We start from the raw sequence: 21,488 nt of genomic DNA, 5'->3' as shown, positions 1-21,488 counted from the left end.
GTTGAGACCAGGAGGCAGAGCTGCAGTCTTACACGCTTCTCTGAGCTTCCATTAGATCAGTTGCACACCCAAAACTTTATTGAGACTGTGTCTGCCCCCCGACCACCTAAATTAATTAAATTAATCAAATCATAAGTCCACAGAAGAGGAGTTGTGCATGAAAATCTAATAAAAATTAACAGCAACTCTGCAATCTCAAAACAAGACAAGAGAATTAAATGCGGACTCCTAAATATCAGATCCCTGTCATCGAAAGCTGTACTAGTAAATGACTTAATTTCAGACTGTAATATTGATTTATTCTGTCTTGCTGAAACTTGGCTGCATCCTGAAGAATATGTCAGCCTGAATGAATCCACTCCACCCAGTCACATTAATACTCACATTCCTCGAGGCTCCGGCCGAGGAGGTGGTGTTGCAGCTATTTATGACTTAAGTCTGTCAATCATTCCTAAACCTAAATTAAATTATAACTCATTTGAAAGCCTTGTTCTGAGTCTTTCACATCCAACGTGGAAAACTTTACAGCCAGTTCTATTTGTTGTAGTGTATCGAGCACCTGGTCCTTACTCAGAATTTTTATCTGAATTCTCTGAGTTTTTATCAAGTCTAGTCCTCAAATCAGATAAAGTAATTATTGTAGGTGATTTTAATATTCATGTGGATGTCGTTAATGATAGCCTTAGTACTGCATTTATCTCATTATTAGACTCTATTGGCTTCTCTCAGTGTGTACATAAACCAACTCACTGTTTTGACCACACCCTTGACCTTGTTCTAGCTTATGGTATCGAGATTGAAAATCTAACAGTTTCTCCACAGAATCCTCTTTTATCAGACCATCACTTAATAACTTTTGAAGTTCTATTACTGGACTACACACCATTAGGCAAAAACTCCTTCACTAGATGTCTATCTGATAGTGCTGTAGCTAAATTTAAGGAAATTATACCGCTGGCACTAAACTCAATGCCATGTCTCAATATAATAGAGGACTCCTCCACTAACCTCAGTTCCTCACAAATCGATCATCTTGTTGATAGCACTGCAGGCTCATTGCGAACAACACTGGACTCTATTGCCCCCCTGAAAAGGAAACCTATAAAGCACAGGAGGTTAGCACCCTGGTATAACTCGGATACCCGCAAATTGAAGCAAACATCACGGAAATTTGAAAGGAAATGGCGTTCCACCAACTTGGAAGAATCCCGCTTAGCCTGGAAAGATAGCCTTAAAACATATAGGAAGGCCCTCCGCAATGCCAGAGCAAGCTATTACTCGTCATTAATAGAGGAAAACAAAAACAACACCAGGTTTCTTTTCAGCACTGTAGCCAGGCTGACAGAAAGTCACAGCTCTACTGAACCATGTATTCCTACAACGCTCAGTAGTAATGACTTCATGAGCTTCTTCAATGATAAAATTTTAACTATTAGAGACAAAATCCATCATCGCTTGCCCTCAACTGGCACTATTGTATCTTTAAACACAGGAACCTCAGAAACAGTTCTAAATTCTGACTTATATTTAGACTGCTTCTCTCCCATTGACCTCCACCAACTAACTTCGATGGTTTCTTCATCTAGACCAACAACTTGTCTCCTAGACCCCATCCCAACTAGGTTGCTGAAAGAAACTTTACCTTTAATTAGCACATCTTTACTAGAAATGATCAACCTGTCTCTATTAACAGGATACGTACCACAATCCTTTAAACTAGCTGTAATTAGACCGCTCCTTAAAAAGCCTAATCTTGATCCAGAAACTTTAGCCAACTATAGACCTATATCCAACCTCCCTTTCCTCTCCAAGATCCTTGAGAAAGCAGTCGCCAACCAGCTATGTGACTTTCTTCATAAAAATAGTTTATATGAGGATTTTCAATCAGGTTTTAGAGCACATCATAGCACAGAGACGGCACTGGTGAAAGTTACAAATGACCTCCTAATCGCTTCTGACAAAGGACTTGTCTCTGTCCTGGTCTTACTAGATCTTAGTGCTGCATTTGATACCATTGATCATCACATTCTACTACAGAGACTGGAACACTTAATTGGCATTAAAGGACCCGCATTAAACTGGTTTAAGTCCTATTTATCGGATCGATTTCAGTTTGTACATGTTAATGATGAGTCATCCCTGTATACCAAGGTTAGTCATGGTGTTCCTCAAGGCTCCGTGCTTGGACCCATACTATTCACCTTATATATGCTCCCTCTAGGAAATATAATTCGGAAACACTCCATAAACTTTCATTGTTATGCAGATGATACACAGTTATACCTATCAATAAAGCCAAATGAAACTAATCAGCTTATTAAACTCCATGCATGTCTCAAGGACATTAAGACCTGGATGACCTGCAATTTTCTGCTGTTAAACTCAGATAAAACCGAAGTTATAGTACTTGGTCCTAAACACCTTAGAGATGCATTATCTAATGATATAGCGAGTTTGGATGGCATTAACTTGGCCTCCAGCACCACCGTCAGGAATCTGGGAGTTATCTTTGATCAAGATATGTCCTTCAACTCCCACATAAAACAAATTTCAAGGTCTGCATTTTTTCATCTACGTAACATTGCAAAAATCAGGCCCATCCTGTCTCAAAAAGACGCAGAAAAGCTAGTCCATGCATTTGTTACTTCCAGACTGGACTATTGTAATTCTCTATTATCAGGCTGCCCTAACAAGTCTCTAAAGAGTCTCCAGCTGGTCCAGAATGCTGCAGCACGTGTACTGACAGGAACTAAGAAAAGAGATCATATTACTCCTGTACTGGCCTCTCTGCACTGGCTCCCTGTAAAATCAAGAATAGAGTTTAAAATCCTTCTCCTCACTTACAAAGCTGTTAATGGTCAGGCACCATCATATCTCCAGGAGCTCATATTACCCTATCACCCAACTAGAGCATTACACTCCCAGAACGCAGGATTACTTGTAGTTCCTAAAGTCTCCAAAAGTAGAATGGGAGCCAGAGCCTTCAGTTATCAAGCTCCTCTTCTGTGGAACCATCTTCCTGTTTTGGTCCGGGAGGCGGACACCCTCTCTACCTTTAAGAGTAGACTTAAGACCTTCCTCTTCGATAGAGCTTATAGTTAGGGCTGGTCCAGGACAGGCCCAGGCCTGTCCTGGACGAGCTCTTAGTTATGCTGCTATAGGCCTAGTCCGGGGGACAATGACACACTGAGCTTCTCTCTCCTCCCCTCTCCTCTCCTCTCCATCTGTATACATTATGCCTGTATACATGCCCCATCTCTGCATGTCACTGACTTGCTTCTTCCCCGGAGTCCTTGTGCTTTCTAGTCCTACAGGCCCCCTTGGATCCTGGCCGTGCCCGGGTCGTGGATCGTGGATGCGCCCACTGCTATGGCCCTGCCTGATCGTGGATGCGCCTACTGCTATGGCCCTGCCTGATCGTGGATGCACCTACTGCCATGACCCTGCCTGACACCCACCACTACTGTCGCTAATATTAGTCACATCTCTGTTACATACATTCCACTACTATTATCGTACTGCATTGCTACATACCATCCTTGCCATTGATCATTACTACTGTTATCACTAGTAATCACATTTCCATGTGCATTTCATCATTATTGCTGTAATACATCTTTGTGTACTTTCACTCCTGTCAACCATCGCTTATAATTGAATACATTGTGATCTCGTTGATCTGCTCTGTACATGCGACATCTATTGCACGTCTGTCCGTCCTGGGAGAGGGATCCCTCCTCTGTGGCTCTCCCTGAGGTTTCTTCCGCATTTTTTCCCTGTTAAAAGGGCCTTTTTTGGGGCAAGTTTTTCCTCACTCGAATCGAGGGTCGAAGGACAGAGGGTGTCGTCTCTGTACAGATTGTAAAGCCCTCTGAGGCAAACTGTGATTTGTGAATTTGGGCTATACAAATAAAATTTGATTTGATTTGATTTGATCTATCTGTTATGCTAATTCCAGCATATAAGCCCCTGCTGGTCAGAGGAAAACCTACAGTGAGGCAGGTGAGGGTGTGGTCTGAGGGGCTCAGGAGGCACTAAAGGGCTTTTTTGAGTGCACTGACTGCGATATGTTCAAAGCAGCTGCCCCTTACATTGATCACATCAACACAGATGAGTATGCCATGTCTGTGTCAGCCTACATCAACAAATACATGGAGGACATCAGCGAATCCATCACCACCCGGGCCAACCATAAACCCTGGATGACTGATGAAGTACACAAAATGCAAAAGGCACGGAACTCAGCCTTCAAGTCCGGCAATGAGATGGCACTGAGAACAGCAAGAGACAACTTGAACCGTGCCATCAGACTAGCAAAGCGTGCTCACAATCAAAAAATCCAAGACTTTTTCCATGATCCTGCTAAGACCAGGGATATGTGGCAAGGCATACAGACTATCACCAACTACAGGATTGCCCCTCCTGCGTGTGACAATGACGTGGACTTCCTAAATGAACTAAATAACTTCTTTGGGAGGTTTAAGGCACTGAACAACACTGTGAAAACTGTTCCCCTCCCAGATTAAAAGGCACTCTGCCTTGACATAGCTGAGGTGCGAAGGTCTCTGAGGAGTGTCAAGTCACGGAAGGCTCAGGGCCCTGACAAACATACCTGGGCGGGTGCTCAGGGAATGTGCAGATCAGCTGGCTTGTGTCCTAACAGACATTTTTAACACCTCACTGAATCAAGCCAAAGTCCCAATATGTTTCAAAACTGCCTCCATCATCCCAGTCCCTAACCCTAACCCATCGCATTCACTCCTATTATGATGAAGTGCTTTGAAAGGCTGGTAAAGGAGCACGTCACCTCCAGACTCCCTGCCACGTTTGACCCATTCCAGTTTGCCTACCGGCCAAACTGCTCCACTGAGGATGCCATCTCCACCGCTTTTCACTTGAGCCTTGCACACCTGGAGGACAAAAACACTCATGTTTGGATGCTGTTCTTGGACTTCAGTTCAGCATTTAATACCATCATTCTACAGCATCTGGTAGACAAACTGGGACCCCTGGGCTTCAGCACCCCCCTGTGCAACTGGCTGCTGGACTTCCTCACTGAAAGACCACAGTCAGTGCAGGTCGGTCAGAATACCTCCAGTGTCATCACCCTCAACACAGGCTCCCCTCAAGGCTGTGTCCTGAGCCCCCTGCTGTTCACTCTGATGACTCACGACTGCGTCCCAAGGGCTACCACCAACCACATTGCGAAGTTTGCGGATGACACAACAGTGGTGGGCCTCATCAGGGATGACCATGACCTGGCTTACAGGGAGGAGGTGGTGCAGCAAAAACAACTTGATCTTGAACGTGGACAAAACCAAAGAGATCATTGTCAACTTCAGGAAGAAGCAGCCCAGCCACGCTCCACTTCTCATCAACAACACAGCTGTGGAGGTGGTCAGCAGCACCAAGTTCCTGGGGGTGCACATCACAGACAACCTCACCTGGTCTGTGAACACTGCGGCACTGGTCAAGAAGGCACAGCAGCATCTGCCTATCCTCACTACATTTTCACAGGAGCACCATAGAGAGCATCCTGACCAGCTGCATCTCCATGTAGTGTGGAAGCTGCAAAGCCCCTGATTGGAGGAATGTGAGGAGAGTGGTGAGGACAGCAGAGAAGATCATTGGGACTTCTCTCCCCTCCATTCACGACATTGCTCCCAAGTGCTGCATGTCCTGAGCTTGGAATATTATCAGAGACTCCTCCCACCCTCACCATGGACTGTTTTCCATGCTGGCCTCTGGAAAGAGGCTCTGCAACATTCGGTGCAGGACCACAAGGCTCTGTAACAGCTTTTTCCCCCATGTCATCAGACTGCTGAACTCTAAGTGACAATTGTTGTGTAGTCTGGATACCTTGTTACCTCAAAATATTTGCACTACCTAACTCAACAATGTCACTTTCAATAGTTTGCACTTTCAGTATGTTTCTTGTTTTTGATATTTATTATTGTTATTGTGGTATATTTTTTTATATACTTTCATATTTTAATTCTATGCTGAGCTTCTGAAGCGAAATTTCATTCTGTGTTCACTTGTTGTTCACTGAATGACAATAAAGTCTGTCTAAGTCTAACTGTTTTGTATGTACCTAACTTGTGCAATATATGATAAGTGTGACTGTGCAAATGTAGGGTCTCAGGGTTCCTGAGATAATAAATGATAGGATATGTGCAATGTGCAGGGTTCCTGAGATAATAAAAAACACCAGAACAGAAAACAGCCAGTCTTTGTGACATAAAGTGTATGGTTGCGTCCTTAGTCAGTGGAGAAAGGAGGTGATGGGAGTTGTGGTGGTGGTGTTGTGTAGTCTGATCGCTGATGGTATGAAAGAGCCCCCCAAGCGCTTTGAGGCACATGGATGGGTGAGTCTGTGGCTGAACGTGGTCCTGAGTTGCCTCAGCTCGGTGTAGAGAGGGTGAGAGGGACCTGCATCACTGAGAGCTTCTTAGCCAGCCGGACTGGCTGGACCGTGTCGAAAGCACTAGAGAAGTCGAAGAATGTGATCCTCACTGTGCTTTGTGGCCTCTCCAGGTGCATGTAAGCTCTGTGAAGCAGGTAGATGATGGCATCCTCCACGCCGATGTCAGTCTGGTACGCAAACTGCAGTGGGTCGAGGCAGTCGCGCACCAGGGGCCTGAGATGCTGCAGGACCAGCCTCTCAAAGGTTTTCATGACATGTGACGTTAGAGCAACAGGCCTGAAGTTGTTTGGAGCACTGGGTGTCCCTTCTTTGGCACCAGGACAATGCAGAATGTCTTCCAGAGTGTTAGCACCTTTTTCAGTCTCAGGGAGAGGCCAAAAAGATGCGTGAACACTCCTTCCAGCAGCTCCGCACAGACCTTGAGCACCCTCGGGCTGATGTTGTCTGGTCCTCTGGCCTTGTTGGTCCTAGTTCCTGGCGATCTGCCATCTCACGTGGCTGGTTTTTATGTTTGGGGTTGTTGTTGCTGTTGGGGGAAACCAACAACAACAGACCTGAGAGAGGGAGAGGGTGGTGGTGTTGGGAGGGGAGGTGCAGACGCTGTCATGCCCGGGTCATGTGATGCGGCAGAGAGGTGGGCAGTGCTGGAGGGGGAGGGGGGTGTAAGCCCGGCCCAAGGTGGTGAGTCAAATCTGTTAAAAAACAGGTTTAGCTCGTCAGCACGTTCCTTTGTCCCCTCCTCTGCCCCTCCCGCCCTTTTCATGCCTGTGATGTTTCTCACCCCGGCCCACACCTCTCAGGGGTTGTTCTGCTGCAGCTTTCCCTCGATCCTGTTCTTGTAGCAGGCTTTAGCCCTCCTCAGTTCCCTCCTCTGCTCTTTCTGAATTCCCTTCTGTGCTTCCTCATTGTCCCCTGCTATGAAAGCTCTCCTCTTCCGGTAAACAGGACTTTGATGTCCCTGTTGATCCATGGTTTGCTGTTGGGGAAGGAGCAAACCTTCCTGGTGGGGACAACACTCTCCTCACAGAAATGTATGTTATCGGTGACACACTGAGTGAGACCCTCAATGTCGTTACCGTAGTCCTCCTGAAACATCTACTAGTCAATTATCCTGTAACACTCCATCAGGGCCCCCTCAGCCTCCACAGACCACTGCTGCACAGTCCTGGTGGTGATGGGCTGTCTCCTAACAAGAGGCTTGTATGTAGTACTATGGAGTTATATTTTCTAAAAAGGGATTTGGGAAGTCCCACTGGTATAGACTGAAACAGGTACATATATGAGCCAGGGAATAACATTCATTTTTATAACGCTTAATTTCCCTATCAGTGAAATTTTCTCAAATATCGGTGTAAAAAAAGTTATACAAGATTTTCCACTTCTTTGTTATAACAACACCCAGATGACTAATGTTTGGATTTGATTGTAATGGGTTAGTATGATCCAGAGAGAGGAGGGTTGGAGTTAGATATTGGAAGGACTTCACTCTTTGACCAGTTAATTTTATAACCAGAAAACAGACTTAAGGTATCAGTAAGAATCAACAGAGTTTTTAATGAAAGATCAGGTTGCGACAAATAAAATAACATATCATCAACATACATTGAGATCTTGTGTACTGTACTGCTCACCAGGACCCCTACAATACTATATTCTTCTCTTTTCTTCTGGGCAAGTGGTTCAAACAGTCATGCATGCAGTAAGAGATAGAGGGGACACTCCTGTCTAGTAGAATGAGTAATTGGAAAGGGATCCGATACAATATCACTTGTGCTCACTCAACCTTTTGGATTATCATTAAGATAATTATAATTATTATGAGTCTTATAAGGTACAATGTACAAGGTAATTTATTCATTATTATACAACACAGGGTTGTATAACAAAATTTAAGTTTGTAAACAACTTCATGGTACCCAAATTGCAGAACATATATACAGTGATTAATATTCAAATATGCATTAACACGTAGTGCACCTTTTGAATCCGCGTCAGGGTGAATGTAAACAGCAGCAACAAGATGGTGATAAAGCATCAGCATCTTGATATTAAAAATTCGACATCTGGGAAACACAGTCCATTAACTTTGACTGTGAGCGACAAGCATCAATGTTGGTCCATCTCTTCTAGTCCCGCTGTAGTTCTGCACTCTGTCGGCTCAGAGCAAAGTCCACCCGTCGAGTGCAACCTCATGATCCGAGATGTTGTGGTGGAGACAGGTCTCTGTGGGCACAACAGTCTCTGGTTTCATGTTGTTTGGCCAGCCTAAATCCCATTCTGTCCATTTCCTTTTCGTGCGACTGAACATTAGCCAGGAGCAGCCTTAAACAAAGCTGGATTAGCGCGGCTCTTATTCGGACTCTCTCCCTCCGTTGGGTGGTCCAGCAGGTCAGGTTGGTTGGTCAAAAGACGCCATGGGCCACAATGGTCTCAAAGTCTGCTGCTCTTACCCTGGAATTCCACTGGTTGCATGTGCATTGCGAAACAGCTCTGCTGCAGTTTTGCTCCATGTTCCTTTGTCTGTCAACAGCCACTGGCTCTATTTTGAGTGCAGCATGGCTGGACAGCTGGAGTGGCGAGACCGGGGAGTTCCCGCGGTAATTACAGAATCATGCACGGTCACAATTATACATGTATGTGTTATAAACACAACAACAAACAGACAAAAGGTTAGTTTTCCCAACCGAAATATTAAAAGAAGGGTGGACTTAGGTCGTTCCTTCAGCATCTCATGTGAGAAAAATACTGCAGTTATACGTGGAAATGTGTCTGTCATCCTGTCTGTCCTACCGACTCTTCATCACATTTCTGCCCGAAAAACAGCGTCTGTCCTTGGCAGCAGAGCCAGGCAGCTCCCGCAGTTGAATAATGGTGATTATGTGATGCGATTCAGAGCAAAAAACTTTAACTTACCATTTGTCTCCTTCCACTATTGTGTTGTGGAAGTTACTGTCTCTGGAAACGTGTGTTGAAAAAAATCATGAGCCCTCCCAACCAGGGCTTTCCCCCAGAAAACAACACCCCTCCCCGTGAGTGAGAGCCAGACAGGGTCTGTTGTTTACAGATGACGATTATGTAATTATATCATTTAGAGCAAAAAACTTCTCTTTGTCAGATTCCATGACACACGGTGGGTCAGGAACTCAATCACAACACATTATAACTGCATCCATATGATTATAATAGCTCTTAATCATTAGGCTTTAAGTAATATGAGGGAACAGCATTTGTTTTCTCATGATAACTGATTAAATTATCTCTTTATCTCAAAGTTTGTTTTCTCAAGATCAAAATGACAAACAACATGTGATCTCAAGAAAACAAATCACTTCTAACTCATTACCATGAGAAAACAGTGGAAATAATATGTTTGACCCATGGTCGATTAAGGCTTCCGTAGGTATGCCCTGAAGAAGAAGGTTAAATAGTCTACCTGCTCCTCATCATTTTATTATGTCGAGTCTGTCTATCTTGATTGCCTGGGCCTCATTATAGGACAGGCAAAAAAGGAGCACAAATATGAAAAACACAGGAATTTGATAATCCAAACAAAGTGGACTAGGTCCAAGCATCACACCCAGGACCAGCATAAGCCAAAAGAAACACTGAGACTTCATGCTCCTAACACTATTAATTATTTTGCAAAGCAATGAGACAAAAAACAACTATTTTATCATTGCCAGTTAGAACATTACATTGGAAAGTAAGTTTGCCAAATATCAACTTACCCAACAGAAACACAAACAAAGTCCAAAATGTTCCAGCAGTTTCTTAAGTATGCATCTGCATGGAAAAGAAATCCATAGGCAACAATCTTCAGGAAACACTCAACAGAGAAGATGATGAGGAAGATGTACTCCAAGCTTTCCTGTAAAACAACAACAATGGCTTTTGTTTGTAAATGATCCAGAAATAACTTTGAGTAGTGTAGTTTTAATTTAACATTCTGATATATCTATAAAAAATGCAACTTTTCAGGGATAAAGCGATTAGGACCTTGAATTATTTCTATCACTGTAACTGACGTTTACACAAATGTGAAGCAATTGTTGTGCGTAAAAAATAAAATTAACATCAAAATGAGGCTTTCAGAACATATGTTGTTTTTTTCACACTTATACTGTTGGTTGAGTATTCAATTGATGTCCTTTGCTTATGTTTCTTACAGCTTCACACTAATCTACTTATGTCTATTCATGTCACTTACAATCTCACACACCACTGGAATGTTTTGTGGCCTCTCCTATTTCAGCATACACATGCAGTGAATTTCTATTTTAAAAACACACCACATGGACAGTGCCCTTCAGTTGTGTTACACTGATATGCAAGCCTGATATTGTCCTTCTGTCCTTGTCCCTTGATGCAAACTAAGTAATTGAATTACACTGCTCAAAAGAAGTAAGGGAACACTCAATCGTCACTGTATAACGCCAAGTCCGTTAAACTTCAGGGATAAGTTGGAGATGGCAATGGAGAGGCAAAAGCAAGACAACTCCCAAAAAGGAAATGGTTTTGCATGTGGTGGCTACAGACAGTTGCTCTCTCCTGATCCTTCCTGACTGATTTTTCTCTAGTTTTGTGTTCTGCTAGTGTCCTTGTCACTATTGGTAGCATGAGGCGGTACCTGCAGCCCAATCAGGCTTGCAGGTAGTCCAGCTCCTCCAGGATGGCACATCCATAGGTGTGGTCACGTGAAGGTTTGCTGTGTCTCACAGCACAGTCTCAAGAGCATGGAGGAGATACCAGGGGACCGGCCATTACATGAGGAGAGCTGGACAGCACCATAGAAGGACATCAACCCAGCAGCAGGACTGATATCTGCTCCTTTGTGCGAGGAGGAACAGGAGGAGCACTGCCAGAGTCCTACAAACTGACCTCCAGCAGGCTACTGGTATGCATTTTTCTGACCAAACTGTCAGAAACAGACTCCATGAGGGTGGCATTAGGGCCCGATGTCTTCAAGTGGGACCTGTGCTCACAGCCCAGTACGGTGCAGCTCGAATGGAATTCGCAAGAGAACACCAGAATTGTCAGGTCCACCATTGGCGCCCAGTTCTCTTCACAGATGAGAGCATTGACTTGACCTCTCGTTCTGACTTAAATCCAATTGAGCACCTATGGGATGTATCAATGCATCCGAAGCCGCCAAGTACTGCAACAGACTGTCCAGGAGCTGACTGAGGCCAAGATCCAGGTCTGGGAGGAGATCCCCCAGGACACCATCCGGCGACTCATCAGGAGCAATTGGGAGTGCATACAGGCACGCGGGAGCCATACACAATACTGAGTCACATTATGAGTTGCTGCGATAAAATTCACACAGCTGGATCAGCCTGTGATTTGAATTTTTTACTTTGATTTTTTGTGTGATTTTGAATCCAGCCCTGAATGGGTTGATGATTTTAGTTTCCACTGACCATTTTGTTCTCAACAATTGTACAATGTACATCAGTAAAGATTTTCGACTTGAATAATTCGTTCATCAAGATCTGATGTGTGATTAAAGTGTTCCCGTACTTTTTTTGAGCAGTGTAATTTAAAAACACTAATTGAAGTTATTAATCACTTCAATGTAGAACTTAGTAATCAATCATAGGATTTTGTCCCCAACCAGGACCAAAATCAAAAATAGGGGAGACTGGGGACAGTTGCAACAAGGGACAGTTGCAACAAGCCTTATTTCTCCAATCAGAAACATGCTTGAGTGATGACACTCACACTGCACATGCTCAGTTAGACCCTCTGCCCACCAAGAAGAGATAGGCCATATTGAGCATCTGGTCCTGCTTCTATCAAGACAAAGTTGTTTTGGAGGTATGAAAGTAGCTTTTTTCATGAGCTGTATTTTTGTCATACTGTCCTGATCTTACGTATGAATTAATCCAAACCTACCTAGTTTGAATCACTGTTTTGTTGACTATTAAATTACATGGTTTACATGTGTCAATGTCAATGTGGCTAGCTAGCACATGGTGTTTTGTCATGACTGATACCATGGGGACGGTTGCAACTGTTGCAACTGTCCCCCTGCTAATTAGGCTAGTCATATCAAAACAGACCACACAACCGTATTTTTGAAGATTTTGAGTTCAAAATAGGCACAATTAATATATTTCATTGCTCATGATGAACAGAACAGGCAATCATAATGATAGCTGGTGAAATTGTTCACAAGGCAGCAGATTTGTTGGGGAGAGGTGAGTGTTGCTCTCTCTTTTTTTTTTTTAAACATTTGTGTGCCTTTAATAAAACTTAAAGTCAAAGTTTATATTCACTGGAGTTTTAAAACAATGTGAATTTTGCTCACTAAAACAGTTCACTGCTTGTTCACATGTTTAATAAATGTTTTTTGTATTGCAAATTATTCCATTCTTTTTGTCCCAAAATGAAATATTGAGTTTTTATAGCTTCGGTGACATCTGCACATTGACTCAAGGTAGGCCTATGTTTTGCACAAAACAAAACTTATTAAATACCTTAATATTGTATTCTGTGGTTATTTAGACAAAAAGCAGAAGATAATTAGTGAAATTTAATGTTTTTTTGATATGTTGCAACCGTCCCTGATCTGTGTTGCAACTGTCCCCAAGTTTGGAGTCAGTTGCAACGTCTGAATTCCTCTATTCAAATAAATATTGTGATTGATATGTTATATGTAGCCATCTTTAAATGGTATGGGCATTTAGCAGACAGATGTAGGTTTAATATGTAAAGATTTGGTGAGCCTAGTCCAAATAGTAACTGAGAGTAATGTAAAAAGTGTTGCAACTGTCCCCAGTCTCCCCTACAAATAAAGATTAAAAAGGAAAAATTACAGTCATGACAGGAAATGAGTCCCTGGCCAGACAGCTACAGTCAGCCTGTTACACTGAGAGGATGGCAAAGTTATTGTTAAAATCTTAAGAAGAAATTCATAGCTAATTAAACAAAAACAAACCCAAATGATTTATGAAGCAAACCCACAATTTAGTATGGTATTGTGATTTATGCTGAAAACTAGAATGGGAGGAGACACAACCAAGAGTTAGTAGTGTTGGCAAAAATATCAATTGTTTCAATAGGCCACATATTGGTCCTGAATATTTGAAACGGTGTCAATACTAGTTTTTCACAGTATTGATACACACCAACCAACAGTGAGTTGACACACACATTGTTGTGCCCTCATAACCCTACTCTCACTTAGTCACAATGCTGTTCTCATCACTTGTGTCATTTGCTCGATCTTGCAATGGCGTAAGCTCATAAAAGATCACAAGTGCAAAGACTCCACAAGCTGTTTAGGTTGACAAAGAAAACAGCAGATGTGCTGTTTGGAAATACTTTGCATTTAAGTCTAATGAACCAGGAAAGGCAAAGGATAAGCATGTGGATATGCAAGCAATGCTACAGATCAGTACTAACAAAAGATGCTAGCATAACAAGTTTAGCAAAGCACCTACTCTAAAGAATTTCGAGAAGTTGGTTACAGCTTCAGTTTCAACATTATTGAAGTATTAAACAAAATCGCCTAGTAAACTGATGTGATAAATATGCTGTCCTGTTGTTGGCCCAACAGCTATTTCCAATTCTAAAAGCTGAGCTAATCGTTACTTAACTATGGTCAGAATAAATTAATTTAGATGTTGTGCTTAAGAGTATACAAGCCTTGTTATAATAATGACATTTTATTTTAATAAAAGTCAAACATTTTATGCCCTACAATAATGTCAATTTTTTTTCATGTGGTAACAAAAATGGTATCGGATATCGATATTTTCCAAATTTAGAAAATTCAGGTATCATGACAACATGAAGTGTTAGCATTGGTGTTTGTATCCTGTAGGACTAACACATGTTAGTTGACTGCATTTCCTTCCCCTTTAAAAATATTTTAAATTGTGATTGTTTACATGTTACCTTTCTAGCCCGACTCTTTATATCCTTGATGCACTGCTACATTTCTTGGCATGTAATTACCACTAATGTCAGTCATGTTGCACTATAGCACTGCTGCGGATCAGAAACTCTACACGGAACATTTACATTCTGGATTCCTCAGCTTCTACACAGGAAAAGGTCCAGAATTGGCCAGTCAGGACTCCCATGACTGCTTTTGGGGGGAAAAAAACCCTCACACTCACTGTCAGGCACAAGTCTGTTTTTGCAAGTCCAAGTCCTAAAGGAGCTATTTATAATTTCCAGACACCCGCTTTAAATGAATAGGGGCAGTATTTCCCTTTCTCAAGGTTTAGTTCAAACCCTTTTTGCCATGTATCTTATATATTTAACTTTCTATGCAAATTCATTATTGCACATTGTAAAAATTGTAAAGACTGAAATAATTATTACTATGTGTGATTTTATGTATCCATATAATCAAAAAAGTCAGATGCATTCTTTTGTTACACAATAAGTGCTAAATGAAACTTTTGGAGGTATACATTAATCCTAAATTCTGAGAACAGCTCATTCTATTGGTGGAACAAACACAGGTCTGTGTAAGCAGGCATACTGAACAACCACTGTAACCTACATCTGAGTAAAGCTGTCGCAAAAGCCTTTCCAGCATGTTGGAATGTTTCATTTCAGTTATTGTCAATACAAAAAGTCTTTCATGTTCTGACATTTGACACAAAGTTTACAAAATTTATAAACATATCAGTGCAATTGTGGAGACTTAAATACCACTCCTTTTTTTAGAGGAAGGAATTTGTCTTGGTGTATAAAAAAATGAAGGCTAATTCTCAGTCTTCAAGTGCCGCCATAAGTGTTCAATGGGGTTGAGGTCAGGTGGCGTGACAGTCGGGACTCCATGGTCCTCTTTGGTCTTCAAGTAGTTCTTGCAAAGGTGTGTTTGGAGTCAATATCCTGCTGCAGTGATAAATCAAGTCAAATCATAGCTAGATTACAGGTTTCTGTGTATGGAACTCCAGAAACTGGATCAATTGTATCCAAAGACTGATCACACCATCAGAAGATCAATACACAAACCTTAATTAAGAGTTAGAAAAGCCACTTCATCAAAGCTCTGCAAGAACTACTTAAAGACCAAAGAAGACCAAGGAGTCCTGATCATCATGGACTTTCCTCCACAGTCACCTGACCTCAACCCCACTGAACACTTATGGGGGCACTTGAAGAGTGAGAAGGCCAAGCATTCTGTGTCATCACAAGAGACTTTGTTGAACACTTTAATTTTCATGTTGTGATAACGCGAGTAGTCAGGTTTGTCAGCTGTAATTAAAGCACAAAGAGGACATACCAATTAGACTTCTAAGGTATTCTCAAATGAATAGACATTTTACAAAGACTCAACTTTTTACTAAATTGTTGCTAATATTATTTTCAATGAAAACAATAGTATTAAGTTCAAAACAAATGCAAAATAGAATTTTTTGACCAGTCATCTAGTGAAATTTTGTTAGGTGCTCTGATTCGGTCATCTCATACAAGATTGCTGTATTGAATCTTAAATGCATCAGCATTTCTTTGTGCTCTTGTTCTCTGCCAATTTTTCTGTTGTTATTGTCATGTCACAATTTTTCTTACCGCTAAGATCTGGAAAAAGTCTACAGTCGGGAAGCGTGTTGCATTACTATGACAACTGGCAACCATACGTTTTCATGTCATTACAGTAGCTGCTGAGTTTTTTTTATTATGGTGATTCTTTTTATTTATTGTTTTCTAATGCTTTCAAATGTTTGAAAACATAACCCATAGAACATATACATGCCTAATTTAAATGCACAGATCCATCCAATGTGGTAAAACCTATATATAACAATAAGGCAGTTAATTAACAGTCAGTATCCACAGTTATACAGTATAATAAAAATCAATGCACAAACACAAGAATGTTGACGCACCAAGTTGCTGTTGGTGTTGTTGCTATCTTCCTCTGGCATCGGCAAGTACACAGCCAGGGCCACACAGTTGGCAAAGATGGCCAGCAGGATTATGACTTCAAAAGGTCTGAAAGTGATTCATAGGAAGCTGACATACCAACCATAAATTTTACACATAGATGTTCCCATAATAGACAAATGAAACAGCACATACGTGCACACACTCACATACCTGCAGCTATGCTAAATATATAAATAAATATATAAATGTTATAAAATATAACATTCAACGTTTACTGAAAGTTAACATGGTCTGCGGTAGCAACAATGACATCAACTGTTATAATGTCTCCATCTGATATGTTATATTGAGCTGTGCCTCTGCCTAGTGACCCATTATTATAGCAGGATACTTCCACTCCACAATACTGATGCATGCCTTGCGGAAGGGATTCCTCAGTGTCAAGAAGAGGAGAGAGCGCGCAGGCCTTGGGTTGCCTCCTGTAGCCATCAGCTTCTTCAGCTTCTCCTTCTGTTTTCTCTTCAGAGTTTCCTCATCCATGATGAAAGATGACAATGGGGGACTGCTGCTGTCTGCCATTGTGGCTTTGAGACGGTACTTGTACTAAGATTACTTTGAATTAGAGGTGGTATTCTAAATGGTCTGTCAATTTAAAAAAAGAATCTTGAAGTCCTTAATTCATAACCCTTCTAAACTTGTTTCAATCCTCTCTAACAGTCTGTTGCTGTTGACTGAGCTCCCTCTCTTTCTCTGTTCTGCTCGGCTCTGTTCTTGTCTCTGGAATGGCAGCTGTCCCCTCTACTTGTGAGGGATTGGTTTACTGGACAGCTGTTTAGTCAAGAGAATAAATATAGACAATGAACATGCTACAACCATGCTGTGTTCAGATACAGTCTGTATGTAGTTTATGTCCCAAACTGTGAGGGCTACAGGCATGAAAACAATAATAATAATAATAATAATAAAAAAAACAATTTTCAGTTCAGACCTTATGGTTTACAACAGCACAACCAAACATTCATGAAGTTTGGTTCAGTAATGAATTTAAAAACAACTTGAAGGTTAAATTTTGGTGATTATAGAAAATTGTGTGAATCAAATCTTCTTTGTAGCATGGCCTCTTATCTTCTGAGTGATTCTGATTGATGCTGGTGACTTTTCTGGGCCCATTTAATGGGGCTTCAGGTTCCGACATAACCCATGGCCCAATGGCCCAGGGCCAGTAAAAGCTTAATCAGGGCAAGTTGATTGGCTAGCAACCAGTGAGCACATGTGAGAAGATCAGGGTTTTCCTTACCATTAGCCTAACTTGGCTGCATGGCCTAAGCATTTTTTCACAGCGCCTATAGGCGAAAAAACTATGCTGAGACACGTTTCTGGTCGTGCTGCGCTGCTTTCGTCTCTTTGTCGGAGTTTCATCGTCAGTGAAACGGACAGACACTCAGGTGAAAAAACAGTGGAAACCAAAAACATATTACAGTTCCCATGATGCTCCACTAGCTCATAGAACAGGCAGCTCATTACCACTGAAGTGGGAGCACCTGGAGCCACTGCATGCATCTCAGCAGGGAGACAGACGAGCATTGTTCAGCTCTTGGTTCTGCTTAAAGACGCCACTGGTAACAAAGATTAAAGGATAACTACCGTTTTTTACAACCTGGACCTTATTTCTAGCATAAAATACGATGCTTTACTCACCCAGATAACTTTGGTGTCATTTAGCGTCGTTCGGACGAAATTAGATCCAGATAGATATAATGCGAGTGTTCGGGGCACTGAAGCGCAGCCTCTATGAGCATTATCTGCCACGAAACTAGTTCATTTCACGAATATTTTGTTATGATACGCTAGTGCTATTCCCCTCTGAGTCCGGGCTTGACATGGCCGGACAAAATATTGGTGAAATGAACTAGTTTCGTGGCAGATAATGCGTTATATAGAGGCTGTGTTTCAGTGCCCCGTCACTCGCATTATATGGATATACCGGCGCTACACTGGATCTAATTTCGTCCGAACAACTTCAAATGACACCAAAGTTATCTGGGTGAGTAAATGATCATATTTTATGCTAGAAATAAGGTCCAGGTTGTAAAAAACGGTAGTTATCCTTTAAGAGACAGAATTTTGGTTCATTTTTCAGAGTACACTGTAAAATATGTGTTAAACATATAACAGTGGAAATGTTTAGTTTGTTGGTTTAAAGTTGGTTTGAAAATAATACTTTGTACAATTTGGCCTTTGCTCTTTGAAGGTTTTCAACCTGATGACCAACCAACCAACTGCTAAAAAAAAATGGAATGAGTTGTCCTGTGCATCCTTTGAGGATTACAGTACCAAGCCATTTTCAGTTGGGCTGGAGTTGAACAAACCTGACAAACCTGACAACAAAAAACAGACACACAGCAACAGCGACAGTGAACCAGGTGAAGTGAAGATAAAGTGTTACTCGAGGCTAAGTGTTGTGTAGTGGAAGCTTCAAATAATAACCAAACGGGTGTCGTTCAAACTGAACATTTTACTTGCAAATATGCTGCAGTTTTACAAAAAACAAGGTAAACCAAAGGACTTTTGCACCTGCCGTCTCATATTTTTAACATCACTAAAGCTAGCGACAAAAACACTAAACAGGTTATTTCAAAATAAAAGCACTTCCTGTCAACACTATCCAAAGTAATACTGAATCATTACCATTAGCAAGTTAAAAAAGACTTTACTGTAAATAATGTAAACAGTGTGTTTTAACAAATAAACTAAATCAATTAGGTCCCCTTTCCCTGTGTATTCCATACTATCTGACTTTTCACAAAATATGGAGAAACCTACATTTATACACCACATTCATTTACTGATCCAATATGTGCCTAATTTATATTTTGTGTATTTGTGTAATATAACAACATGACATATCAATAACTAAAGGAAAGCAAGTAAATCTAAGGGGAACTTCACTGTCACCAACATTATGGAAAAGAAAAGAGTTAAGGGACAAGCCCAGAGTTAAATGTAACATTTTTTCCCCAATGGCCCACTTGGCCAGTAGATCAGAGTTTTACTGGCCCCTTGTATATTTTCACTGTCCTGGCAGCCAAAAAATTGAACTAACTCTTTTTTTAAAAGGAATAGTTCACTCTAAAACAAAATTCAGTCATTATCGACTCACCCACATGCTGATGAGAAGTCCGGTGTAGTTTTTTATTCTTCAAAGTGCAGCTGGAGACCCGCGGTGCTTCCCTCCGGCAGGAACAATCCATATAACGAGTGTCAATTGTGCCCGAGAGGAAAATGTCCATAAAACTACACAAAAACTTTGTAATATTCCTCCATACTGCTCGTCCGCTGCAATCCAAGTGTCCTGAAGTGGCGACATCCAGAGTTTACTCGAAACGACGTCTTCAGTACATTTTTCTAGTCTAAACAGCCACTATGCTATGTTTACATGGAGGCACGCTCCGCGTTAATGCGAGTCTCCCTCGCAGCCGTTTGCACTACGGAAGCCGCGCCGGACAAGATGAACGAGACCCGCCATAGATACACACCGGCATTTACTTCCTGCTTTGAGCGACCGAGCGACACACAAACACAAGAGGGAATGCCTGCACTAGTGATTTGAAACTTTGACACTCGAGTAAACTCTGGATGTCGCCACTTCAGGACACTTGGATTGCAGTGGACGAGCAGTATGGAGGAATATTACAAAGTTTTTGTGTAGTTTTATGGACATTTTCCTCTCCTGTCCTTTTATGGACATTTTCCTCTCGCAGCTGGAGACCACGGGTCTCCAGCTGCACTTTGAAGAATAAAAAACTACACCGGACTTCTCATCAGCATGTGGATGAGTCGATAATGACTGAATTTTGTTTTAGAGTGAACTATTCCTTTAAAAAAAAGAGTTTTTTCAATTTTTTGGCTGCCGGGCCAGTGAAAATATACAAGGGGCCAGTAAAACTCTGATCTACTGGCCAAGTGGGCCATTGGGGAAAAAATGTTACATTTAACCCTGGGCTTGTTTGATACACCCATTAGACTCAGCCACAAATAATACAATGGGAAAGTCTAAGGAGCTCAGCATTGATCATCATTGATTTGAGGAGGTCAGGAAAATCACTTGGAGCCATTACAAAGCAGTTGCAGGTCCCAAGATCAACTGTACAAACAACTGTTTGTAAGTATAAAGTGCATGGCACAGTTGTGTCACTGCCAGGTTTCAGAAAACACAAACTATCACCTGCTGCTGAGAGAAAACTGGTCAGAATGGTCAAGAGTCAACCAAAAGCCACCAAAAAGGCAAGTCTGCAATGACTTAGAAGCTGCTGGAAGACAGGTGTCACAGTGTCCACAGTCAGGTGTGTTTTACATCAACCTGAGCTGAGAGGCTGCTGTGTTAGGAAGAAGCTCTTGATCCAGATACAGCACCTTAAAACTGGACTGAAGTTCGCTGCTGATCACATGGACAAAGAAAAAAACCTTCTGGAAGAAAACTCTGTGGTCACATGAAACAAAAACTGAGTTGAATGGTTATCAAAAACACCTAACTGAGGTGACACCGGCCAAGAGACACTGAACCAAATATTAGAATTACTGTATGTATATTTTTGATCACAAAGTAGTTTGTGTTCCACTCAAAATGAGAGCTGTAGAAATCGGAATTGGAATTGAAGACTGCCATGTTCTTCACAAGTGGATAGAAACTTTTGACGATGACTGTTCAAAACTTGTGACCTGCATAATCTGTCTTTACTCCAGGCTTCTCTTGGCAGCCCTGCATTTCAACCATAATAGCAGCTGAGATGTTGCTGGTATGGTGAGTGTTATTTTATTAAAAAAATTCTTTCCCCAGAATATTCATCTGCCCTCTTGAAGTCTCTGACAGAGGGATAGTCCAGGTCACCAAAAACAACGAAAGAGTTGATGCCATAAGCTGGTGGAAACAGCACTGGAGCAGCACCATGTCCCAGGTAAAATCAGGGACCTTATCTTGGACTATTACAAGAGTTTCAAGCTGAGAGTCACCTCTGGGACAGTCACATCCGAGTGTCATCGGCTGGATGTACTATTTCAGTGATCCTCTTTGCCTTTGGCCATGAACATGCTGGTCAAGTCAGCCGAAGTCGAGTGCAGAGGTCCGCTCACCAAGTCTGGAGTCCGCCAGCCCCCAATCAGAGCCTTTATGGACGACCTGACAGTTACAACGATGTCAGTGCCGGGGTGC

The 21,488-nt window shown here is 41.8% G+C and overlaps 1 protein-coding gene across 1 annotated transcript in view; it reads right to left on the bottom strand.

The window, feature by feature from the left end:
- The window catches only part of LOC311253685 (dihydropyridine-sensitive L-type skeletal muscle calcium channel subunit alpha-1-like), a 344,036-nt gene extending 327,007 nt beyond the window's left edge, over nt 1-17,029 (bottom strand). Inside the window, exons 1-3 of the mRNA XM_084347719.1 lie at nt 16,671-17,029; nt 16,279-16,384; nt 10,156-10,295 (exon numbers count right to left, since the gene is read on the bottom strand). Coding sequence (XP_084203845.1) covers nt 10,156-10,295; nt 16,279-16,384; nt 16,671-16,858 — 434 coding nt within the window. The 5' untranslated portion in view covers nt 16,859-17,029. The remainder of the gene's footprint in view (nt 1-10,155; nt 10,296-16,278; nt 16,385-16,670) is intronic.
- Nucleotides 17,030-21,488: the final 4,459 nt, after the last annotated feature.

Source organism: Pagrus pagrus, assembly GCF_965226575.1.
Source record: "Pagrus pagrus genome assembly, chromosome: 3".
In the NCBI taxonomy this organism is placed as follows: domain Eukaryota; kingdom Metazoa; phylum Chordata; class Actinopteri; order Spariformes; family Sparidae; genus Pagrus; species Pagrus pagrus.
Note: the sequence above shows the minus strand (reverse complement) of the source record. Positions and strands in the feature narration are given on the sequence as shown.